Source organism: Coregonus clupeaformis, chromosome 13 (genome assembly GCF_020615455.1).
Source record: "Coregonus clupeaformis isolate EN_2021a chromosome 13, ASM2061545v1, whole genome shotgun sequence".
Classification (NCBI taxonomy): Eukaryota; Metazoa; Chordata; class Actinopteri; order Salmoniformes; family Salmonidae; genus Coregonus; species Coregonus clupeaformis.
The window spans coordinates 14,774,021-14,801,405 of NC_059204.1; the positions used below are offsets into that span (position 1 = coordinate 14,774,021).

General features: G+C 43.7%; 1 protein-coding gene across 5 annotated transcripts in view; it reads right to left on the reverse strand.

The window, feature by feature from the left end:
- LOC121579328 (cell adhesion molecule 1) overlaps nt 1-22,963 on the reverse strand; it is a 467,092-nt gene extending 444,129 nt beyond the window's left edge. For all 5 annotated transcript variants that reach the window (XM_041893817.2, XM_041893819.2, XM_041893818.2 and 2 more), the window contains exon 1: nt 22,841-22,963. In XM_041893817.2, the coding sequence (XP_041749751.1) occupies nt 22,841-22,913 (73 nt within the window). In that variant the 5' untranslated portion in view covers nt 22,914-22,963. The remainder of the gene's footprint in view (nt 1-22,840) is intronic.
- Nucleotides 22,964-27,385: the final 4,422 nt, after the last annotated feature.

Here is a 27,385-nt window from a genome sequence, read left to right on the forward strand (position 1 = left end):
AAACTATAGTTCACCTTTACTCCACACACAGAAATGCATACAAAGCTCTCCCTCGCCCTCCATCAGACCATAAATCTATCCTCCTGATTCCTGCTACAAGCAAAAACTCAAATTGGAAGTACCGGTGATGCGCTCAATATGGAAGTGGTCAGATGAAACGGATGCTAAGCTACAGGACTGTCTATGTTCCGGGATTCATCCGATACCATTGAGCAGTTTACCACATCAGTCACCGGCTTCATTAATAAGTGCATCGACGACGTCGTCTCCACAGTGACTGTACGTACATTTCCCAACCAGAAGCAATGGATTACAGGCAACTACCACACTTAGCTAAAAGCTACAGCTGCCGCTTTCAGGGAGCTTGACATTAATCCAGACACTTATAAGAAATCCCGCTACGCCCTCCGACGAACCATCGAACAGGCAAAGCGTCAATACAGGACTAAGATCAAATCCTACTACACCAGCTCTGACGCTCGTCGGATGTGGCAGGGCTTGCAAACTATCACGGAGTACAAAGAGAAACCCAGCCACGAGCTGCCCAGTAAAATACCTTCTATGCTCACTTCGAGGCAAGGAACACTGAAACATGCATGAGAGCACCAGCTGTTCCGGACAACTGTGTGATCACGCTCTCCGTAGCCAATGTGAGCAAGACCTTTAAACAGGTCAACATTCACAAGGCCGCGGGGCCAGACGGATTACCAGGACGTGTACTCAGAGCATGTGCGGACCAACTGGCAAGTGTTTTCACTGACATTTTCAACCTCCCTGACCCAGTCTGTAATAACTTACTGTTTCAAGCAAACCACCATAGTCCCTGTGCCCAAGAACGCCAAGGTAACCTCTCTAAATGACTATCGCCCCGTAGCACTCACATCTGTAGCCATGAAATGCTTTGAAAGGCTGGTCATGGCTCACATCAACACCATCATCCCAGACACCCTGGACCCACTCCAATTCACATACCGCCCCAACAGATCCACAGATGACGCAATCTCTATTGCACTCCACACTGCCTTTTCCCACTTGGACAAGAGGAACACCTATATGAGAATGTTGTTCATTGACTACAGCTCAGTGTTCAACATCATAGTGCCCTCCAAGCTCATCACTAAGCTTAACACCTCCCTCTGCAACTGGATCCTGGACTTTGACGGGCTTTCCCCAGGTGGTGAGGGTAAGCAACAACACCTCCGCCACGCTGACCCTCAACACCGGGACCCCTCAGGGGTGCATGTTTAGTCCCGTCCTGTACTCCATGTTCACCCACGACTTTGTGGCTGCACACGACTACAAAATCATCATTAAGTTTGCCGACGACATAGCGGTGGTAGGCCTGATCACCAATGACAATGACACAGCCTATAGGTAGGAGGTTAGAGACCTGGCAGTGTGTGTTGCCAGGACAACAACCTCTCCCTCAACATCAGCAAGACAAAGGAGCTGATCGTGGACTACAGGAAACGGATTGCACGCCCCTATTCACATCGACAGGGCTGTAGTGGAGCGTAGGGCTGTAACGGTACACATATTCGTACCAAACCGTTCTGTACGGGGACCTCGGTTCGGTCCGCACTGTGAACCCGAATGAATACAAAAAATATTATCCAAAATAAAAACACTAGGTCTATAGGCTATGCCTACGCTGTGTTGTATGCCATTGCCTTGTGAGTAAATCTGAGCTGAAAAAAACATTGCAGGCTATTCCGTTAAAACAACTACAGCTTATGCGCATGTTGTAGTGTTGCACAGTATACCGGTACCACAGTGATATCCCGATACCAAAACATCATGATACCAACATTTTAGAATCCCGTAGTTCCGTTTCATATGATATTACCAACATTTTTGCCCCTACCAATCTAAAGAACCCACTGGTACCTGTTATCAAATGTTTATAAAGTCACTTGTTTATAGGTTCAGTAAATGTTTTATGCAACAGCAACTAGTCTCTTGTATGCACCGGTCCAATAATGTCCACTTGATTTTCATATGCATATCACGTGTGGCAGCTGTGATAAGCCAGCCGCATCCCATACCAGCCCTCACTCACCTGCTTCTCTCCGTCCACTCTTCCGGCACACCTACTCATCCATCCGTTTTTTAAATATAATTTAGCCTTGATGGCGAGTGGGGATGGAGACCCCTTCTGTTGTTACATTTGTACATTTGAAAAATTGGAGCAGTGCACAGAGCAAGCGAAGTTGATACATTGTATATCATTTCATCCCTGATATAACTAAGAGTACAAGCCAGTCTGAGTATAGGCTTTGCAAGTTCGACGTCAAGCAGCATTGTCAGTAAGGAATTCAATATGTGTTGTATTGAGTAAAAGTGTGAATATCAGTGACAGGTTTTTTGCGTAGCACATGCACATAACGTTTAGAAAACGGGAAACAAGCGTCTGGGTGATGGGGCGAACAGGACGCTAGGATACTGAATTTTTCCCCCGTGGTATCGCGATACTACTCAGTATCGTGATACTTGGCCTGGTATCGTATCGTTAGTACAATTTTGGTATCGTGACAACACTAGCACGTTGTAGTCAAAATTCTAATCTTAACTGGTGGATTTCAAATTATCCTTTTGTGAGGAGCAGCTGGAAACTCTGTAGATGGCGAGTGGTGGGGTGGATAAACCATCGTTTAAATCTCCCGTTTGGGAACATTTTGGCTTCACTGTCGATTACAACAGCGATGGAAAGAGAGTTGTGGATAAACGTTAATAGTATGTTCTCCACTGCACAACGAGAATAGCGTGGCGCGTGTAGCTTGTTGTTGTTGTCGGCCAATCACAAGGTCACCAAAGCACCACTAGTCATAGAGCCTCCATGTGTGGCAAAGCTAGTTAGGAGATTCTGAGATCAACGGAAGATTGAATTCAAATGATGGAATGATCCGTGTTGAGGATCAGCATGGCAGATGTGTTGTTGCCTACCCTTACCACCTGGGGGCGGCCCGTCAGGAAGTCCAGGATCCAGTTGCAGAGGAAGGTGTTTAGTACCAGGGTCCTTAGCTTAGTGATGGCTTTGTGGGCACTATGGTGTTAATGCTGTTCATTGACTACAGCTCAGCATTCCTCACATAGGTGTTCCTTTTGTCAATTTGGGAAAGGGCAGTGTGGAGTGCGATTTAGATTGCGTCATCTGTGGATCTGTTGGGGCGGTATGTGAATTGGAGTGGGTCTAGGGATTCCGGGATGATGGTGTTGATGTGAGCCATGACCAGCCTTTCAAAGCACTTCATGGCTACCGACGTGAGTGCCAAGGGGCGGTAGTCATTTAGGCAGGTTACCATGTAGGTATTAGACTCGGTCAGGGAGAGGTTGAAAATGTCAGTTGGTCCGCGCATGCTCTGAGTACACATCCTGGTAATCCGTCTGGCCCCGTGGCCTTGTGAATGTTGACCTGTTTAAAGGTCTTGCTCACATCGGCTACGGAGAGCGTGATCACACAGTCGTCCGGAACAGCTGGTGCTCTCATGCATGCTTCAGTGTTGCTTGCCTCGAAGCGAGCATAAAAAGGCATTTAACTCGTCTGGTATGCTTGCGTCACTGGGCAGCTCGTGGCTGGTTTTCCCTTTGTAGTCAGTAATAGTTTGCAAGCCCTGCCACATCAGCATCAGAGACGGTGTAGTAGGATTCAATCTTAGTCCTGTATTGACGCTTTGCCTGTTTGATGGTTCGTCAGAGGGCATAGCAGGATTTCTTATAAGCATCCAGATTAGTGTCCCGCTCCTTGAAAGCGGCAGCTCTAGCCTTTAGCTCGGTGCAGATGTTGCCTGTAATCCATGGCGTCTGGTTGGAATATGTACGTACGGTCACTGTGGGGACGACGTCGTCGATGCACTTATTGATGAAGCCGGTGACTGAGGTGGTATACTCCTCATTGCCATTGGATGAATCCCGGAACATATTCCAGTCTATGCTAGCAAAACAGTCCTGTAGCGTAGCATCCACGTCATCTGACCACTTCCGTATTGAGCGAGTCACTGGTACGTCCTGATTTAGTTTTTGCTTATAATTCTATGGTCAGATTTGCCAAATGGAGGGCGAGGGAGCGCTTTGTATGCGTCTCTGTGTGTGGAGTAAAGGTGGTCTAGAGTTTTTTTCCCTCTGGTTGCACATGCTGGTAGAAATTAGGTAAAACAGATTTAAATTTGCCTGCATTAAAGTCCCCGGCCACAAGGAGCGCCGCTTCTGGATGAGCATTTTCTTGTTTGCTTATGGCCTTATACAGCTCGTTGAGTGCGGTCTTAGTGCCAGCATCAGTTTGTGGTGGTAAATAGACGGCTATGAAAAATATAGATGAAAACTCTCTTGGTAGATAGTGTGGTCTACAGCTTATCATGAGGTACTCTACCTCAGTCGAGCAATACCTCGAGACTTCCTTAATATTAGACATTGCGCATCAGCTGCTATTGACAAATAGACACACACCCCCACGACTCGTCTTACCAGATGAAGCTGTCCAAATCACTAAGGATCTATCTTGGTCCACACACACCAAAACAGTCGTGAAGAGGGCACGACAACACCTCTTCCCTCTCAGGAGGCTTAAAAGATTTGGCATGGGCCCTCAGATCCTCAAAAAGTTCTACAGCTGCACCATTGAGAGCATCTTGACTGGCTGCATCACCGCTTAGTATGGCAACTGATTGGCATCCGAACGCAAGGTGCTACAGAGGGTAATGCGTACGGCCCAATACATCACTGGGGCCAAGCTCCCTGCCATCCAGGACCTCTATATCAGGCTGTGTCAGAGGAAGGCACTAAAAACTGTCGAAGACTCCAGCCACCCAAGTCATAGACTATTCTCTCTGATACCGCACGGCAAGCGGTACCGATGCACCAAGTCTGGAACCAACAGGACCCTGAACAGCTTCTACCCCCAAGCTATAATACTGCTAAATAGTTAGTGCAGGGAGCTATTTGGTTAACTATTCAACTATCTGCATTGACCCTTTTTGCACAAACTTTTTTGACACATACACTGCCGCTACTGTTTATTATCAGTCACTTATTCCTTGTTATATGTACATATCTACCTCAATTACCTCGTACCCCTGCACATCGACTCTGTACTGGTACTCCGTGTATATAGCCAAGTTATCGTTACTCATTGTGTATTTATTATTATGTGTTTTACATTTCTATTATTTCTCTATTTTCTTTCTCTCTGCATTGTTGGGAAGGGCCTGTAAGTAAGCATTTCACTGTTAGTCTACACGTGTTATTTACGAAGCATGTGACAAATAAAATCTGATTGATTTGAATATGAATGCAATGACTAAGGCTAATGAAATACTCTGTCGTCATAGATTTTTGGAAATGACTGACTTCTTTTTATTTTAGGAAAACCAATCAATTTGTCAAGAACCTAGTGAACCACCCAGGGCAAAATGGTCACCCACTGTTCTCTTCTCGAAAAATAAGATTTCTCCAACGTTTGCCCTTCAACAGGGACAAGGCAAAATACTAAACAAATCATCTGAGGTCACCAAAACCAACAAGTGTTATTTTCTGGCACACAAAAACCCACAACGGAAATGCAACAGGGGAAGGGAAACAAATTAGAATGCACTCAATGATTCAATCCCGGAACGCGACTAAATGAAAAAAGCCAAAATAGGCTCACAAGGCACTTGTGCATTCTTTAATGAATTGACTCAAACTACCGAAGACTGCATGCACGTTTATATTTTTGTCTGCAAGGAAACTCTGGCTTCAGCCACAAAAGAAGCCTAAAACTTCCAAATCATTGAACATCCTTCCAGCATGAGGAGTTCACTCCAAAAGCAGGCAACGTCCAGTCGATACGAACTTCACACTGACTGAGGGGAGGTGCAAAACCTGTAGTGTACCACAAAGTTGGGCCTCTTGATCAAAGTGTCCAGAGGTTTATCCAGAAAATTGTCTATGACCGAGTGTTATATACAGTGGGGGAAAAAAGTATTTAGTCAGCCACCAATTGTGCAAGTTCTCCCACTTAAAAAGATGAGAGAGGCCTGTAATTTTCATCATAGGTACACGTCAACTATGACAGACAAATTGAGAAAAAGAAATCCAGAAAATCACATTGTAGGATTTTTAATGAATTTATTTGCAAATTATGGTGGAAAATAAGTATTTGGTCACCTACAAACAAGCAAGATTTCTGGCTCTCACAGACCTGTAACTTCTTCTTTAAGAGGCTCCTCTGTCCTCCACTCGTTACCTGTATTAATGGCACCTGTTTGAACTTGTTATCAGTATAAAAGACATGTCCACAACCTCAAACAGTCACACTCCAAACTCCACTATGGCCAAGACCAAAGAGCTGTCAAAGGACACCAGAAACAAAATTGTAGACCTGCACCAGGCTGTGAAGACTGAATCTGCAATAGGTATGCAGCTTGGTTTGAAGAAATCAACTGTGGGAGCAATTATTAGGAAATGGAAGACATACAAGACCACTGATAATCTCCCTCGATCTGGGGCTCCACGCAAGATCTCACCCCGTGGGGTCAAAATGATCACAAGAACGGTGAGCAAAAATCCCAGAACCACACGGGGGGACCTAGTGAATGACCTGCAGAGAGCTGGGACCAAAGTAACAAAGCCTACCATCAGTAACACACTACGCCGCCAGGGACTCAAATCCTGCAGTGCAAGACATTTACATTTACATTTACAAGACGTGTCCCCCTGCTTAAGCCAGTACATGTCCAGGCCCGTCTGAAGTTTGCTAGAGTGGATTTGGATGATCCAGAAGAGGATTGGGAGAATGTCATATGGTCAGATGAAACCAAAATAGAACTTTTTGGTAAAAACTCAACTCGTCGTGTTTGGATGACAAAGAATGCTGAGTTGCATCCAAAGAACACCATACCTACTGTGAAGCATGGGGGTGGAAACATCATGCTTTGGGGCTGTTTTTCTGCAAAGGGACCAGGACGACTGATCCGTGTAGAGGAAAGAATGAATGGGGCCATGTATCGTGAGAGTTTGAGTGAAAACCTCCTTCCATCAGCAAGGGCATTGAAGATGAAACGTGGCTGGGTCGTTCAGCATGACAATGATCCCAAACACACCGCCCGGGCAACGAAGGAGTGGCTTCGTTAGAAGCATTTCAAGGTCCTGGAGTGGCCTAGCCAGTCTCCAGATCTCAACCCCATAGAAAATCTTTGGAGGGAGTTGAAAGTCCGTGTTGCCCAGCGACAGCCCCAAAACATCACTGCTCTAGAGGAGATCTGCATGGAGGAATGGGCCAAAATACCAGCAACAGTGTGTGAAAACCTTGTGAAGACTTACAGAAAACGTTTGACCTGTATCATTGCCAACAAAGGGTATATAACAAAGTATTGAGAAACTTTTGTTATTGACCAAATACTTATTTTCCACCATAATTTGCAAATAAATTCATTAAAAAATCCTAAAATGTGATTTTCTGGATTTTTTTTTCTCATTTTGTCTGTCATAGTTGACGTGTACCTATGATGAAAATTACAGGCCTCTCTCATCTTTTTAAGTGGGAGAACTTGCACAATTGGTGGCTGACTAAATACTTTTTCCCCCCACTGTAACAACAAAGGATTCTCATCTTTTCTAATTGGAAATGTCTTTTGAAAATGCTTTAGTGCTGATTAAGCTAAGATGCTGCTCTTACAGTTTTTAAACATACTGTGGAGCTAGACCCATGACTATGTGGTGTGAGGTTGCAGTGGTAGTCAACTTGACTTCACACTGCTGAAGTTCAATAAGAGCTTATCATAATTCTTGCAACCAACCAAGACGGACACTTTGCAGCGACTGTGGATGTTCTTGTTGAACAACCACTCATAGATAAATGGATGGAAAATAATTGTGAAACATATCACAAAAAAGTCCATGTGATAAGAGCACACACACCCATTGAATAGATGAAGTGGTTATGGTCTCAGTGGATAGCACATTCAGAGTAGAATTAGCACAAGAGTGAATTTTTGTCTCAATAAAGAAAAGCTTTACTCTGAGAAATGGCATGATTGACCTCGAACATGAGACATGAGGATGTTGTATGGGTTTTAAAGTAGTGCTAATAGATCCTTGTACGCTACACTTAATGGGAGATATTTATTGTGTAGGAGGCAATATGATGTATGGGGTAGCACAGTTTCATCCGCTGCAATGGCTTCACACAAGTCAGGCAGTAGGGATGGCTGAGGTGGGAAGGCGGAGGGATGGGACTGCAGGAGGGGGACAAGTGGGGGGATATGTATCTCAGAATTCAATTCCACTGCTCATTAACTACCTGCTGAATAGATTCAAACCATTCGTTAATAAGACGGTTCAAATTTCCTGCCAGCGTCAAGGTACATTCTGTTAACGACAGATTATGTTTATTTGTAAATAGGTGATGTGTAAATGACTTTCATTTTTATTGCAGGCTAATTAGAATTGATGCTAAATGTTCCACATAGTCATATAGGCAAAGCTATGGCACGGTGGCAGATGTGATGCAACCCTTAATGATATTAAAGATTGATTGATATCAATGAGGTTTAATGTACGCCTAATGTTTACCAAAAACATTCCCAGTTAATGTTTTTTGGTCGTATTGTGCATATCAACCACTGGCACACTCGTGGATGGTTGCTAATAAAATGCTGGCATATCAATTAAGGCAGAGTTCTTCTCCTTGATATGATCTTTTTATTTAGAAACAGTGTGCTATAATCAATGTTATTATAGTAGACTAAAACTAAAACGATGTTAATCATGAAAAAATTATTGCGGAAACTGAAATAAAATAATTAACTAACCCGTTTTGAAAAACAAAAACTATACTGAAACTATTATCTTTGACTTCAAAACTAACTAAAATAAAAACCATCCTGAATTATGTTCAGTTGTAGTTTCTTGGGGGAGCAAAAGTTGAATGGGTTTTCAAGCTTTTTTTCCTAATGGGGTTTTCAAGCTTCTGAATCTGGCGGGTCACATTGAGATTCATTTTTTTATTTAAAAGGTAGACTCAGCGAGATGACATTGCCACGAGCAGCACTGCAGATATTGGCCACATTTGAGTGGTAAGGCTAAAGCAAATGACTGTAGACGAAAGTGGAGGAGTGATGTCGGGGGAGGTGCATCTGCGACAGCTGAAAGTCTGACATAAATGTGGTTTTCCAACAGCAAGGCTGTGTTCCAACATGGCAGTGATGCCATTGTTTATAAAATATGTTTTCTTTATAATGTCGAAATAAACATGTATCTAACCCCCCCATATCACACACTCACAAACTGAAATCATAATAGAATATTATGTGTGTACATTGTACAATCACTTCGTGAGATAGAGCCTTAAATATCAAATCAATTTCTATACACTGAGTGAAAAAATTTTTAAGGACACCTGCTCTTTCCATGACATAGACTGACCATGTGAATCCAGCTGAAAGCTATGATCCCTTACTGATGTCACTTGTTAAATCCACTTCAATCAGTGTAGATGAAGGGGAGGAGACAGGTTAAAGAAGGATTTTTAAGCCTTGAGACAATTGAGACATGGATTGTGTATGTGTGCCATTCAGAGGGTGAATGGGCAAGACAAAAGATTGAAGTTCCTTTGAATGGGGTATGGCAGTAGGTGCCAGGTGCACTTGTTTGTGTCAAGAACTGCAACTGTGCTGGGTTTTTCACGCTCAACAGTTTCGCGTGTATCAAGAATGGTCCACCACCCAAAGGAAATCCAGCCAACGTACACAACTGTGGAACGCATTGGAGTCAACATGGGCCAGCATCCCTGTGGAATGCTTTCGACACCTTGTAGAGTCCATGCCCCCATGAATTGAGGCTGTTCTGAGGGCAAAATGGGGGTGGGTGTTCCTAATGTTTGGTATACTCAGTGTATATTTACTGTACATATAAATCGTGGCAAATTGGTTGTTTCAGTTATGTCTTTGGTCACAAAAACAACGACTAATGATTAGTTGACAATAGAGCCTCCCACAATGCAGGCGAAAGCTTCAGGATTAAGTTTCTGAAGAGAAACTTCTGAAACTTGCGGTCGACTGACCTTTAATCACATGATTTTTGTAGTTCTGCAGTTGACATGTAGGCGCACGTCGGACAATTATCCCCAGAATGGACAAAAAACAGCTAGCGGGCTATACGCTACATCGGCAGGATAGAAAGGCAGACTCCGGTAAGACAAGAGGTGGCGGTCTGTGTATATTTGTAAACAACAGCTAGTGCACAAAATCAAAGTCTCAAGGTTTTGCTCGCCTGAGGTAGAGTACCTTATGATAAGCTGTAGACCACACTATTTACCAAGAGAGTTTTCAACTATATTTTTCATAGCTGTCTATTTACCACCACAAACCAATGCTGGCATTAAGATTGCACTTAATGAGCTGTATAAGGCCATAACTAAACAGGAAAACGCTCATCCAGAGGCAGCGCTCCTAGTGGCCGGGGACTAATTTCTACCAGCATGTTAAATGTGCAACCAGAGGGAAAAAAACTCTAGACCACCTTTACTCCACACACAGAGACGCATACAAAGCTCTCCCTCGCCCTCCATTTGGCAAATCTGACCATAACTCTATCCTCCTGATTCCTGCTTATAATCAAAAACTAAAGCAGGAAGCACCAGTGACTCGGTTAATAAAAAAGTGGTCAGATGACGCAGATGCTAAGCTACAGGACTGTTTTGCTAGCACAGACTGGAACATGTTCCGGGATTCTTCAGATAGCATTGAGGAGTAAACCACATCAGTCACTGGCTTCATCAATAAGTGCATTGATGACGTCGTCCCCACAGTGACTGTACGTACATACCCCAACCAGAAACCATGGATTACAGGCAACATCCGCACTGAGCTAAAGGGTAGAGCTGCCGCTTTCAAGGAGCGGGACTCTAACCCGGACGCTTATAAGAAATCCCGCTATGCCCTCCGACAAACCATCAAATAGGCAAAGAGTCAGTACAGGACTAAGATTGAATCGTACTACACCGGCTCTGACGCTCGTCGGATGTGGCAGGGCTTGAAAACTATTACAGACTACAAAGGGAAGCACAGCCGCGAGCTGCCCAGTGACACAAGCCTACCAGACGAGCTAAACCACTTCTATGCTCGCTTCGAGGCAAGCAACACTGAAGCATGCATGAGAGCACCAGCTGTTCCGGATGACTATGTGATCACGCTCTCCGTAATAGATGTGAATAAGACTTTTAAGCAGGTCAACATTCACAAGGCCGCAGGGCCAGACGGATTACCAGGACGTGTACTCCGAGCATGTGCTGACCAACTGGCAAGTGTCTTCACCGACATTTCCAACATGTCCCTGACTGAGTCTGTAATACCAACATGTTTCAAGCAGACCACCATAGTCCCCGTGCCCAAGGACACTAAGATAACCTGCCTAAATGACTACCGACCCGTAGCACTGACGTCTGTAGCCATGAAGTGCTTTGAAAGGCTGGTCATGGCTCACATCAACACCATTATCCCAGAAACCCTAGACCCACTCCAAATTGCATACCGCCCCAACAGATCCACAGATGATGCAATCTCTATTGCACTCCACACTGCCCTTTCCCACCTGGACAGAAGGAACACCTACAGTGAGGGAAAAAAAGTATTTGATCCCCTGCTGATTTTGTACGTTTGCCCACTGACAAAGAAATGATCAGTCTATACTTTTAATGGTAGGTTTATTTGAACAGTGAGAGAATAACAACAACAAAATCCAGACAAATGCATGTAAAAAATGTTATAAGTTGATTTGCATTTTAATGAGGGAAATAAGTATTTGACCCCCTCTCAATCAGAAAGATTTCTGGCTCCCAGGTGTCTTTTATACAGGTAACGAGCTGAGATTAGGAGCACACTCTTAAAGGGAGTGCTCCTAATCTCAGCTTGTTACCTGTATAAAAGACACCTGTCCACAGAAGCAATCGATCAATCAGATTCCAAACTCTCCACCATGGCCAAGACCAAAGAGCTCTCCAAGGATGTCAGGGACAAGATTGTAGACCTACACAAGGCTGGAATGGGCTACAAGACCATCGCCAAGCAGCTTGGTGAGAAGGTGACAACAGTTGGTGCGATTATTCGCAAATGGAAGAAACACAAAAGAACTGTCAATCTCCCTCGGCCTGGGGCTCCATGCAAGATCTCACCTCGTGGAGTTGCAATGATCATGACAGCGGTGAGGAATCAGCCCAGAACTACACGGGAGGATCTTGTCAATGATCTCAAGGCAGCTGGGACCATAGTCACCAAGAAAACAATTGGTAACACACTACGCCGTGAAGGACTGAAGGTCCCCCTGCTCAAGAAAGCACATATACAGGCCCGTCTGAAGTTTGCCAATGAACATCTGAATGATTCAGAGGAGAACTGGGTGAAAGTATTGTGGTCAGATGAGACCAAAATCGACCTCTTTGGCATCAACTCAACTCACTGTGTTTGGAGGAGGAGGAATGCTGCCTATGACCTCCCCACCGTCAAACATGGAGGTGGAAACATTATGCTTTGGGGGTGTTTTTCTGCTAAGGGGACAGGACAACTTCACCGCATCAAAGGGACGATGGACGGGGCCATGTACCGTCAAATCTTGGGTGAGAACCTTCCCTCAGCCAGGGCATTGAAAATGGTTCGTGGATGGGTATTCCAGCATAACAATGACCCAAAACACACGGCCAAGGCAACAAAGGAGTGGCTCAAGAAGAAGCACATTAAGGTCCTGGAGTGGCCTAGCCAGTCTCCAGACCTTAATCCCATAAAAAAAATCTGTGGAGGGTGCTGAAGGTTCGAGTTGCCAAACGTCAGCCTCGAAACCTTAATGACTTGGAGAAGATCTGCAAAGAGGAGTGGGACAAAATCCCTCCTGAGATGTGTGCAAACCTGGTGGCCAACTACAAGAAACGTCTGACCTCTGTGATTGCCAACAAGGGTTTTGCCACCAAGTACTAAGTCATGTTTTGCAGAGGGGTCAAATACTAATTTCCCTCATTAAAATGCAAATCAATTTATAACATTTCTGACATGCGTTTATCTGGATTTTTTTGTTGTTATTCTGTCTCTCACTGTTCAAATAGACCTACCATTAAAATTATAGACTGATCATGTCTTTGTCAGTGGGCAAACGTACAAAATCAGCAGGGGATCAAATACTTTTTTCCCCTCACTGTACGTGAGAATGCTATTCATTGACTACAGCTCAGCGTTCAACACCATAGTGCCCTCAAAGCTCATCACTAAGCTAAGGATCCTGGGACTAATCACCTCCCTCTGCAACTGGATCCCGGACTTCCTGACAGGCTGCCCCCAGGTGGTAAGGGTAGTTAACAACAAATCTGCCACGCTGATCCTCAACACGGGGGCCCCTCAGGGGTGCGTGCTCAGTCCCCTCCTGTACTCCCTGTTCACCCATGACTGCATGGCCAGGCACGACTCCAACACCATCATTAAGTTTGCCGACGACACAACAGTGGTAGGCCTGATCACCGACAACGATGAGACAGCCTATAGGGAGGAGGTCAGAGACCTGGCCGTGTGGTGCCAGGATAACAACCTCTCCCTCAACGTGACCAAGACAAAGGAGATGATTGTGGACTACAGGAAAGAGGACTGAGCACGCCCCCATTCTCATCGACGGGGCTGTTGTGGAACAGGTTGAGAGCTTCAAGTTCCTTGGTGTCCACATCACCAATGAACTATCATGGTCCAAACACACCAAGACAAAGCCTATTCCCCCTCAGGAGACTGAAAAGATTTGGCATGGGTCCTCAGATCCTCAAAAAGTTATACAGCTGCACCATCGAGAGCATCTTGACTGGTTGCATCACCGCCTGTTATGGCAACTGCTCGGCCTCCGACCGCAAGGCACTACAGAGGGTAGTGCTTACGGCCCAGTACATCACTGGGGCCAAGCTTCCTGCCAACCAGGACCTCTATACCAGGCGGTGTCAGAGGAAGGCCCTCAAAATTGTCAAAGACTCCAGCCAACCTAGTCATAGAATGTTCTCTCTGCTACCACACGGCAAGCGGTACCGGAGCGCCAAAAGGCTTCTCAACAGCTTCTACCCCCAAGCCATAAGACTCCTGAACAGCTAATCATGGCTACCCGGACTATTTGCACCCCCACCCCATCTTTTTACGCTGCTGCTACTCTGTTAATTATTTATGCATAGTCACTTTAACTCTACCCACATGTACATATTACCTCAACTAGCCGGTGCCCCCGCACATTGACTCTGCACCGGTACCCCCCTGTATATAGCCTCCCTACTGTTATTTTATTTTACTTCTGCTCTTTTTTTCCTCAACACTTTTGTTGTTATTTTATTTAACTTTTTTATTAACAAATAAATGCATTGTTGGTTAAGGGCTGTAAGTAAGCATTTCACGGTAATGTCTACACCTGTTGTATTCGGCGCATGTGGCAAATACAATTTTATTTGACTTGAGAATGCAACACACTTTGAAAGGCGGTGACCAACGATACTCACCAACTTGACAAAATCAATCCACTCGCACCCATCAAGATGAGTACGATGTAAAACTTTGCTCTCGCACAGTCACACGGAGTATCTAAGCAGGTGCGCTTCACGCTGCTACAATGTGGTAGCTGCGGGACCAAAACAGCGGAGAAGTTCAGCCTCACGCTTCAACATTCCTTGTTGTTGAGGAAATTGACCCACTACTACTACTTACTTTGTGCATCTATGTCATCTCCCTGAGTCTACCTTTAAACCCAACCTAACCTATGACCTGACCCATCACCTCATGCATTACTGCCCCACACTGGCAAAAAGTAACATCCCCAAAAACACAAAAACTATACCACACATAAATGGCTCCTAGCCTCTCACGCATAGGCTACTTTCTGTCCCTAACACTAAAACGTAATAATATAAAAACAAAATAGAAATATTTTTATAAAAAGTGTAAACTAACTGAAACTAAACTGAATTTCAAATACAAATATAAAAACACAAAACTATAATAACCTTAGCTATAATATCAAGATTTTGGCAAACCTTGGACAGACAACTTCTATAAATTCAGCACACAAAGCAGACCACTTCAGCTTGAATGCCTGTGTTGAATAAAGAAGCTCTGTTTTCCTCCTTTAATTTGAACAAAGAGCAGTTTTGAATGAATTACAATAAACAATTCTGATGCTAGTCGGCATGAATTTTGGTAGTGAGGGTCTTTTGTTGCTAGAAATGTAAGTGAGGGGGGTTATGACAGAATTTCAGTCAAGACATAAAAGCCTGTTTTGAGTCATACGCAAGAAAAGTGCATTATTTATTTCAACTTGGGTAATCATGTCCATGATTGGTTTGAATAAGAGCTTTTGTCAAATGGCATTGATCTATATGAATTCTTCAACCACTGGCAAGAAATTCAAAGTTGAATGAGGCACTATATTGTATAGCACATGGTGCCAATAAAACAAAGAAAATACTATCCAGACTTCCCATGAGAAAAAATGTAGGAAGGAATGTGGGTAGCTCCGTCATAAATGAACCAGCTAAGGCCTATGATTGATGACAGTGTCATGTATTTCACAAAGGCTGCATAAAAATGAAAAAGAAAGAAAAAAATCTTACATAATAGATGGTGTAAAAATAAGCTATGCCTACATATAGCTTAACATCAGTAGTCAAGTGGATATCTGAGAGCAATATGAGCACAGCATTAAGTGGCCATTTGAGAGCAACTCCATCTACGCAGCAAGTTAGCATCCACCATATTGCTTGAACCTGTCTTGTCCTTTCAGATGAGTGAGGAGTCGAGGTAATAGCACATAAGAGGGAACATGGTCACATGGACATTGGATTCTCTGTCTATTAGCACATCCCCCTGCTTGTGATAATGTATCAACTTCAACCTTTGTGTAAACACTATTCTATCCACTAGCCTATTGATGAATTCAACTTTTATCTGTATCAGTTGCTGAATCAATGTTTGCTGGCTCCTGTCTTAAATAGTTTATTACTAGTCATTATAAACCAAACCTTCATCATCCAAGGCTTTCATTTTAAAAAGCTGAGCAAAAATGTAAACAAAACAAAAGTAAATTACTTCAAATCCTAGGACTAAATGGTGAACTGAAGTTTTATACATCCTGCATTGCATAATGCAGTACAATTTCAATCTAAATTAATTATGTATGAATGCCATCAACACCGCTTTTTGAAAACAATTTCAAAAGTTAACAGCTCCCTTCCATGAGCATTTAGTTCAGTAAGCCCAGAGCCAAAACTCGAACTACATCACTGTTATAACACTTCTGTTGTTATTGTTGTGGCTGCTGCTGCTATCATTATTATCAATATTGCAGGACAGAACGCATCAGGAATAAGGCAGAAAATCTGTCTAAGTGTCCAAACTAAGTAAGAATTAAGAGGGATCTGGTCTCACTCTGTCATTTCTGCAGGGCCAAGCGACCAATCAATAGGAAGGCAGTTTGCTAGTCTCCAGCCATAATCCTCAAAAATATTCTTATACGGATTAGTTGCTCCCTCACCCATTTTCATTCTCAGTCTAGAAGTCTAGTCTGACAGCCAAGTGGAGCCCAACCAATACTACACACTTCAGAGCAGCAGCAAACTGTCTAAGAAAAGCAACGTGGTTCAAATATTTCCTTTCATCTTTATTTTCAGGGTAAGACATAGGCTAGGCCTAGGCTGTGTCTACTGCAGCCCCTGTTGATAGATTGCTAATAAAATGTATTCACGCTAGAGTAGTCCCGTGTAGCTCAGTTGGTAGAGCATGGCGTTTGCAAGCCAGGGTTGTGGGTTCGTTTCCCACAGGGGACCAGTATGAAAAAAAAGAAAGAAAATGTATGCACTCACTAACTGTAAGTCGCTCTGGATAAGAGCGTCTGCTAAATGACTAAAATGTAAATGTACTCTGACTCTACACAATGTTATTAGATAATAATGCTATTTAGGGACATTGCCTACTTCAAAAGCTTTACCACAACGGAGGGCCTAGTGTGCATTTTCACACAAGACTTCCCTTGCATCATCCAGCTCTGACAGAGAAAATGTGGGTTTTATTCAATCTGTAAAGCTGAAGCATTACAGATTCCGCGCTAGAAATGTAAAGGTAATTTCCGATTGAGCCGACATATGTAGCGTTTACCGTGATTGCAGTCTCTGCTAAAGCGGGAACATTCCCTTTAAATTTCGATCATACTGTAAAGCTGAACTACCGCGATGCGGATTGAATAGTGCCCTTAGACTGCATAATCCTGTAGCATCTGGCATTTGTGCAGACAAAACAGCCGAGAAGCTATCATCAGACAAGACACTGCAGCAATAGGTAGGAAACAATGGACAGGAACTGAATACAATGAGCACAAGGGATCCAATTTTGTGGGAGACAGTGAGGCTGCCTGGAGGGTCTCGTCAGAGGCACATTCACTGATATGTAATGAGTGTTATGCTAATGTCAGACGAGAGAACGCAGATCACACAAGCCCAATAAGCCCAGTTGATACATACCTGTATTGTATTTTCTTCACCCGCTTACAATGATGAACCAGTATTTTGTTTATTCAGGGGTATGGAAGCATAAATAATATGCATACATGTTTTTATTAATTGTTGAACCCAGCATTATATGGATGAATGCATGCAACAATAAAAAAGCCCACTTATACCATACAACATCTCTTCCGGTCTGATTTTAATGACATCCTGCTATAACAAGTTTATAGGGGACTAACAACTCTGAGGGGAAAATAACTAGGCCTAATCAAAATATTTGTTTTGGTACAAATATTTTTAGAGCAGTGGGCTAGGCTTAGGACAGTTGTTATGACAGACGTCTTCAAAGTCTAAGAATGTTATTTTTTCTACATTTCAGTGGCATAATGTGCAGTAGTTTCAAAATCACTGATTTTAATCCAGCATCCCTCATCAGGGATTGTGTTGGGAGCTTTACTTGTTCCATCAGTTGGCACCTCAGTAAAGACCTAGCCTTCTCTGTCTTTGATTATACTAAGTGCACAGTCGCCAGATGTGACCAAACCCAATCATCTGTTGTACGGCACAACCACTTCTGTTGACAGCGGGGTACAGCAGCAACCCCCTCCCCCCAAAATAAAGCCATTGTTCTTCATTACTTCTCAGGGCACCAGAGAAAAACAGAGAGCAGCAGCAAATATACAGGTCCATTTCCACACCAGCATTCAATCACTGACCTACTGTCTTGATAGATAGCCAAACTCAATACAGGATACAGGAGGGGGGCATTCAAATTATGTTTAGAAATGAGAGCTCAAATGACCTAATCTGACTCCTAATAGAGTTAAATGAGGTTAACAGATTCAGTCTCACTAAAAAGGATATCCAAAGGCCTACTCCAAACATTGTGAAACCAGCCTCATACAAAGCAAACTGTATGGTTCTTCTGTTTAGCTGGGAAACAATGGCAATGGGAAAAATCTATAAATGCTATTTCGTTAACCCACTGCGAGGCTGCCGCATTTTGGACTTCTAACCCCTTTTAAACATTGTGTGTTGGAGCTACAGACTTCTGGGTTATATCATTGGATTTGTCTATTTCTTCTGCATCATTTTAGTCTGTGTGATTAACGGGGGCTGAGCTAGAGCGGCGTTTGTGAGACAAGGGCAGATCCCGAAGGGGTCCGGGCCAGGTCTTTTTACAAAAACATCTGTAGAGTCCGAATGGTTTGACTCCCACAAACACGCACATGTAACATGTTTTGCTCTATGGCGCTCACAAGCTACACAAGAGTCATTAGAAGGTAAGGGGTTCTTCTACATTGAAGATCAAAGGAAATCCAAGGACAGTGTCTATAATACTGTAATAAGCTCACAATGTTGCTGTCACAAACTCCAAACTCCACACAGTTGACACTGATTAGTTGGATATTAATTTCCCACTGAGCAAAGCATTTCTGTAGTTACAGCATTCATACAAATTCACTTATTTGTATATTTTCTTGACCCCCTTTTTCTCCCCAATTTCGTGATATCCAATTGCGATCCAATTACGATCTTGTCTCATCGCCGCAGGTCTTTGGTTTGGCAGACCTTATTTTTGGGGGGTCATTTGTCAATAAAACTCATGAATGAAAATGTTTATGTCAAATTTTGTTTTTGTTTTACTTGTAGCCCTGGTTGTCCTGAAAAGAAAAATGGTAAAACTCTTCATTGTGAGGCTAAATATAAGGGCTGGACATGCAGATAAACGAAAGTCAGATAAATGAAAAGCCTATATTTGCTGGAGTCTCGGGACTGATACCGTTAAAATGCCTAGGTTAACTGCAGGATAAATTACTGCCCCTTAGGCCAATGGTGATTTCTGAAAGTACACACTAGTTAGGCTATATTGTTGGCTTTGAAAGGAAATAGATCGTCACAAAACCATTAAATGAAATGGACTAAGATTAAGAACTTCAAATGCCTCGTCAGCTGATCGATTTTAATTGGAGCACATGAGTGATTTGATGACTGCGTGTAAGATGAGCGCAAAACCATTGCGTGCACCAATCCGCCTGCAGCGCTCTCTTGGCCTGAATACACTGCCATATTTACCATAGCTGCAGGTAAATTATTGATGTGCTCTGTCTGACTGTAGGCCTACCCCAAGATTAGTTTGAAATCAACAAAGGTAGCAAATGTGATACCTTATCCAGCATTGTTCCAACAATGGACACGTGACAATGTGGTACATTGAAGTTTGAGCTTCATTCGTGTGAAAAGCAGCAGTAGCGACTATTTAATATCACGTGTTGAATGCACTGTATTGACTGAGTCGGTCTGATTAGGCTACATTAGCTTATATAAAAACAAAACGTAATAATACAAGGTTGAGAGCTTCAAGTTCCTTGGTGTCCACATCACCAACAAACTATCATGGTCCAAACACACCAAGACAGTCGTGAAGAGGGCACGACAAAGCCTATTCCCCCTCAGGAGACTGAAAAGATTTGGCATGGGTCCTCAGATCCTCAAAAAATTATACAGCTGCACCATCGAGAGCATCCTGACTGGTTGCATCACCGCCTGGTATGGCAACTACTTGGCCTCCGACCGCAAGGCACTACAGAGGGTAGTGCGTACGGCCCAGTACATCACTGGGGCCAAGCTTCCTGCCATCCAGGACCTCTATACCAGGCGGTGTCAGAGGAAGGCCCTCAAAATTGTCAAAGACTCCAGCCACCCTAGTCATAGACTGTTCTCTCTGCTACCGCACGGCCAGCGGTACCGGAGTGCCAAGTCTAGGTCCAAAGACTTCTCAACAGCTTCTACCCCCAAGCCATAAGACTCCTGAACAGCTAATCATGGCTACCCGGACTATTTGCACTGCCCCCCACCCCATCCTTTTTACGCTGCTGCTACTCTGTTAATTATTTATGCATAGTCACTTTAACTCTACCCACATGTACATATTACCTCAACTACCTCAACTAGCCGGTGCCCCCGCACATTGACTCTGCAACGGTACCCCCCTGTATATATAGCCTCCCTACTGTCACTTTATTTTACTTCTGCTCTTTTTTTTCTCAACACTTTTTTTGTTGTTGTTTTATTTTTACTTTTTTTGTTAAAAATAAATGCACTGTTGGTTAAGGGCTGTAAGTAAGCATTTCACTGTAATGTCTGCACCTGTTGTATTCGACGCATGTGACCAATAAAATTTGATTTGATTTGATTTGATTACCTAATATACCTCGTATAAAAACGCTGGCAATGAAATGTAAAAGCGCATTCAAAAGAAGCGCTCTGGAAGATAACACACTGATGAAATGCGCAAATATTCCAGGCCCCTGTGTCTGGAGCGTGAAGTCAAGTGCTCTGCTGGTCGGCTACCGCGTAGCAGCCTAGTGGTGCCAAAAGCCCTGGTCTGCCCTTGAAGGCTCCCGGTTAACTCGCCCAGGCAGGATAAAAACGACTACATCGACCATGATCCTTTGCTAGTTATGGCAACTTTCACCACGATCCTTAGCGATTTTGCTGCCATTAAGCCCCATTCAGCAATATGGCATCACATATAGAACAGTGAGACAGATATTTCCTTGGATTTATAAATGTGAAGATTACGCTTGGCGTTTCCACTCACTACCAAATATGGTAATGAGAGGAAGCCCACTGGCGGCAGTGGGAGAAGATGGAATGAGATGGATTTTGGCCGACATTCTGCCAAATTTCTCATTGATGAAAAATTTGATCTCAATACAGTTTTATGTTCCCAAAACAAGAATCTGTTATAAACAGAGTGGAAGTTTTGTAGACTTTACCCTTTGCAAAAGTTGTCTAGATATAGGCTACCTAAGGTGCGTGCACATCTTGTGGACTGCAATATCATAGGCTATACAGCAAGTGTTGGTACTTGGTAGCTTTCATTAGGGTGAACCTGTTGATGTTTACAGTAAACTAAACTCCCTATTGACTGAGTAGCCTAGCATTTCATTTTGCATAATGGATAGAGTTAGCCCAACATTGTAAATCAACACGTTGTAGAAAAGAGATGGGTGTATCAAAAAACAAGTGTGCCAGATTTTTAGGAGAAACATTGATTCGTTTCCACAAGATTAGGCTATGGAAATTCACTAAATAACTTTGTTCACATTGAATTGTTAACAAACATGAATTACATATGATACAAAACTGCAGAGATTAAATAGAGTTTAGCTAGCCACATCTGAATTGAATTGCCATCTTTTCGGTTCATCATGAAATGTATGCCCAACGCATCTCTTGCTACAGCTCGTGGCATGATACAGTATTTGCAATCTTGAATCAGCTGACAATTTGTAATAGCCTATCCCGTAGACTAGTCTTTAACAGCACACACTTGTCATGTTATATTTTAAGTAAGTCACTGATTTGATTTTTAAAAGGTGTTTAGGAAGCAAGCAAAATCAAAACAGCACCACTAACAACTTTTGTCTCCATCGGTGTACTGTACACAACTGACGCCGTTCCCTGGGTATTCAACTGTAAGGTATAGCTTCAGAGTAGCGTACCTAGCTACATAGATACCTAGCTGTATCTCTATGCATCAACAGTCTGCCAGGTCACACATGCGACACACAATATGACTGACACCCAATGTGACTAATCAATCACACCAGTAGGACTACGGGTCATAGTTTGAGCAGACTAAATAATATTTCTAAAGATTTCTAATGGCCAACATCATTCAACAACTAATTCTATCTGTAATAAAGCTGAGCATTTTCCCGGCAAAATGATGCAATGTAAATTAGCCTACATTTCAGCATGGTAACGCACTCAGAATAGCTAGCCCTAGAAATATTCAGCATTCATTGTAGGCTACGGCGTTCTACAGAATCTGGATATTCGCAACACAAAAGTATTCAGAACATCTGACTGGTTAATTATAACTAACCATATTAAAACTTTTACAGTTGAATTTACGGTCTTTATACTTTGGAAAAAAACTATTTGCATATATAATTTCGCTCATTTAAACTGCCAGCTGCAGCTTTGTGAGTATAGCAGTGGCACAGGGCTCCAGACGAGAAGGGAAAACTAGCCAAAGTGATTTGTGTGAGGGGTTAGTATGGAAGACAGAAACATCTGTAACGTAATTTGAGGGAAATTGAAATATTCAAAGAATGTAAAAAATATTTGAGTCTTCTTTTTCTTCATTAGGCACATTAAATATCATATTCCAGCTTGAAGAACAGTTAGGCTACACTCAGTTTCTTAGTTAATCATTATCAATCCAAATTATACGGACATATCCAGAAAAAAGCTTGCTCTGAATGCAGACTCATTTTTGCCTCCCCCCCTCCATGTCCATAGAAATCCATTCAAAAGACGTAGGTTTGTTTAGTTTATCGGCCGAAATCCTACCTTTGTGAAGAGATGCTGGAATCATGAACAAAAAGAGAAGAGTAGCGAGAGATCCGTTGCCTGTGATCGCCATGTTGGACACCTGCTTCAATCTGGCGGCGCGAGTAGTAGCTAGCTACTTCACCTAGGACAACGGGATTCACTTTAATGATATGCATGGCGGGGAGGGGACAATTCAAATAGCATTTTTAAAAAGATGGTATAACAACTGAGAAAGGTTATACACGTGTTACTGTGGATACTTATTGAATAATGAACAACTGAGAGAAAATTGTTTTGTATTTTATTTTCTCATTTTCAACCATTCCAGAACAAGGAATCGTTTTTGTGTAAAGGGTTAAAATAGGTTCAAGGCGAAACATGCAGTGATTTTTCAAAACTAATTATTTGTTGTGTGACAAACAGTGCTTAGATGACTCATAGATGACTTGTCACATGATGAACTGGGTAGTATCATATAGTTGGCAGCTTTTCCATCCATATATTCCTTATATGCTATCAAAGATGCTGGACATGACAATATGTTTTGCATCAATGGCATGTACATTTGCGTAGAAAAATGACCTGCACACACATTCAAGTAAATAGGCTACATCCACTTTGGGCATCATGCAACTAAAATACAAAAACAAGCATACAGTCAGTACTGCATTTCCAATACATATAATCTTGTTGAACATAACTTTCACCGTTATATTTTATTTATTTAACGCAGTACAGCAAGATATAGGCTACTGCCCTATGTCAACATTACATTGATATCAGAGGGCTCATTAGAATGACTGCTCTCTGACAGAAGTAGCCTACAGAGCGGTGCCCCTAGTGCTGGTACCAAGTTACATCATTTTTTAAATCAGACAATCTCTTGCAGGAAGAAATATGATCTTGATATTGTGGCTTTCTCAACGTGTACTGATTATAATTGGCCTTCTAGTGGGAAGGCCACAATGACATTAACTGTCTTGAAAATATACCAATTCATAGTAAAACACAAGCAATCTGAAATCGTAAGGATTCTTCTATGTCATGTCATACAAAAAAATAATCACACCTCTCTGTTCTCCCTCAATATCAGATTGCAATTTACCTGCTGGGTCTTAACACTCCTTTGATTTACAAAAGTTAGACTAAATTCATATTTTCGAAGGATTAAATCGGTATTGGATATTTCAGGTTGAGTCGAACAGAGCTCAGGACGGATCTCCACATTGAATCAAGACCAGATGAATTGCCTAATACCTTTCTGATTCGAGCTGTACCCTGCAGAGATTGACACACACACTGAGAGTGGAACTAAAGTATTGCTGCTGTGTTTGATGTAGTCACGCCTGTGTGTTGGAGGTCAGTTGAGGCCCAGTCTCATCCTGTGAACTTATCTAATTAAGACCAGTGTCACGATCGTCGTTAGATGAAGCGGACCAAGGCGCAGCGTGATATGCGTACATTCTTTATTTCTAGTACACACACGAACAAAAACAAACGATACGTGAAGTCCTGGGTTGAACACAAACCTTCCAGAACAAGATCCCACAATAAACAGTGCCAAACAGGCTGCCTAAGTATGGTCCCCAATCAGAGACAACAAGCTATAGCTGCCTCTGATTGGGAACCACCCTGGCCAACATAGAAATACACGAACTAGAACAAAACATAGAAAATAACACATAGAAAATCCACACCCTGGCTCAACATATAAGAGTCCCCAGAGCCAGGGCGTGACAACCAGGCACCACAGGCTAAAATTACATTTTTGCATCTACTTATCAATTTTGAGATTGTTTTCGTATTTTCGTCCATTAATATAAGTATTTGAAAAAGTCAAAAAGTTAATGAAAATTTATATTTTTGTTAGTTTATCATATTACCATCATCAACATTTCATGAATTGTAACCACTTTTAAATGGACATACATTCATAATTTCAACACTCACTACATTGAATCACACATAATTTTAAATCCCATCTCATAGAGCATGTTACAAACTGGACTATATGTAGTAACTTACTTTGAAGATATGGTGATTGGGTCTAAATAGGTCTTTGGCGTTTGGATGGCTAAATTCAGTGTATTTGCCTTTAACTTCCTTTTCACGAAAGTCAGACTCTTCCCTCATGCCAACTTATTTTTCTCAGCCTCAGAAGCATCTGCATACACCAAATATTGTGTGGATATCCTTAGACGTTTCTCCAGACTTAAACATAGGGAATTGTTGATATGTTGTCAAATATTTATTTTAGGTAGCATTTTCTTCTGAAAAATGTGCCAAAAATGCATTTTACGTACCTTTCTTTAGTATTTTACAGATAGAAAGATGAAACAATTATTTATCCACAATATGTTATGTACTGTATAAGTCCAGTCCTGGTGTCACGTCTCCTCCTGTTGCTCCCCTCCGGCGCTTTGATTCGCCGGTCTACTGAGCCACCGGTCTGAGCGCACCACCTCGGCAACACCGGAATGGAAACCCAACGCACCCTAATCACCTCCAGCGCACCCTAATCACCACCCCTATATAGCCCTGGACTGTTCAGTGTTGTGTTGTGTGTGATTGTTAGTGTCTTGCCTTGTCCTCGCTCTTTGTTGTTCTCTTGCTCAGTGTTAAGCAAACCTTTACATAGTTGATTCCTGCGTCTGCGTCCTGCCTCTCAGTATCCTCAGTACTCGTCACAGAATCACACACCAATCACGAAGATGGATGCAGCAGGTAATCCTCCTGGAGTTTCCCAACGCCTCGACCAGCACCAGCAGCAGATTGCCCAGCTGAACGCTGCCATGCAAGAAGTGCTCCAAATGCTGCAAAAACTGACCACCGCTCCGGTTCCACCTCAGGGAGCGGCAAGTGCACCCAGTCCACCTCCTTCCATGCTATCACCAACGTCTGAGGGACCACTCGCCCTGCCGGAGTGTTATGACAGGAAAATTACGAAATGTAGAGGCTTCCTGCTACAGGTTTCACTATATCTGGCGCGTCAGCGTGGGGCATCTCCATCGGACCAAGCCAGGATAGCGCTGGTGATTTCGCTACTGAAGGGAAAGGCGCTGGATTGGGCCACGGCAGTCTGGGAAGGAGGTGAGGCCAAGGCGCTTCCCTACTCCACCTTCCTCGCTCAGTTCAAGGGGGTGTTCGATCATCCCACGGAGGGAAAGGACGGGGGTGAGCGTCTCCACCGGATACAACAGGGAGAGGTGGCCGCGTTCGAGTACGCCCTGAGCTTTCGCATGGTGGCGGCGTCTTCCGGCTGGAATGAGCATGCTCTGCACACGGCCTTCAGGAGAGGCTTACGGGAGGACATCACGACGGAACTCGCATGTCGAGACGACGAGATGGACCTTGATACCCTCATGGCCACGTCCATTCGTCTTGACGACATGTTGAGAGACCGACAGCGTTCCCAACACCTCCCGGAGCCTCGATGCTCACCCCATCTGAGCTATGGAAGCCGCCCTGCCTCCGAGTCCTCACCCATGGAGGTGGGCAGCACCCCCTACACCACCACGGACCACAGATCTCCTGGCGGATCTAGGCGGTATGACTCCCGTCGCCGCTCCGTGAGTGTTCCATCATCACCTGTCACCAAACCATTGTTTTTAGTTCCCCTAACGGTGAATGGTTCTTCCTTCTCTTCACTTTCCACAGCAATGATAGATTCTGGATCAGCGGCGAACCTTATAGATAGGGAACTGGTCTCTGAATGGTGGTTGCCCACCGTGCCACTGCCTTCTCCGCTACATGTCACCTCGCTGGACAATAAACCACTTGGATCAGGCACCATTACGCACGTCACTCTCCCCATCACCATTCCCACACTACCAGAGCACCACGAGGAGCTGTCCTTCCACATCGTCACGTCACCCCTTCACCGGATCGTCTTGGGATTGCCCTGGCTTAGACTACACAACCCCACCACCAATTGGATCAACAAGGGATCACAGCCTGGTCCCCCTCATGCCGGAGGACCTGCCTGCCGGTGGTTTGTTGTTCCACGTCAGTGTAGAGTCCGGAGTCCGCCCTCCAGCCCAACATTCCACGTTCCTTCTCCAATGTCTTCTCTGCCTCCAATGTCTTCTCTGCCTCCAAGGCTAAGTGTCTCCCTCCTCACAGGCCCTGGGACTGTGCCATTGACCTGTTGGAGGGACAACACCCCCTGAAGAGTCGCATTTACTCCCTCTCCATAGCGGAGACTGAGGCCATGGAGAAGTATGTGGCGGAGAGACCCTGAAACAGGGGTTCATCAGACGCTCTACCTCTCCTGCCTCCGCCAGCTTCTTCTTCGTGGCCAAAAAAGATGGAGGACTGAGGCTGTGCATTGACTACCGGGGGCTGAACGCAGTCACCACCAAGTACCGGTACCCCCTCCCTCTGGTTCCGTCGGCCATCGAGCAGCTGCGAGGGGCCCGGGTACTTTACCAAGTTGGACCTGAGGAGTGCCTACAACCTGATCCAAATCCGGGAAGGAGACGAGTGGAAGACTGCATTCAGCACTACCTCAGGCCACTATGAATACTGCGTCATGCCCTACGGCCTCGCCAACGCACCTTCCGT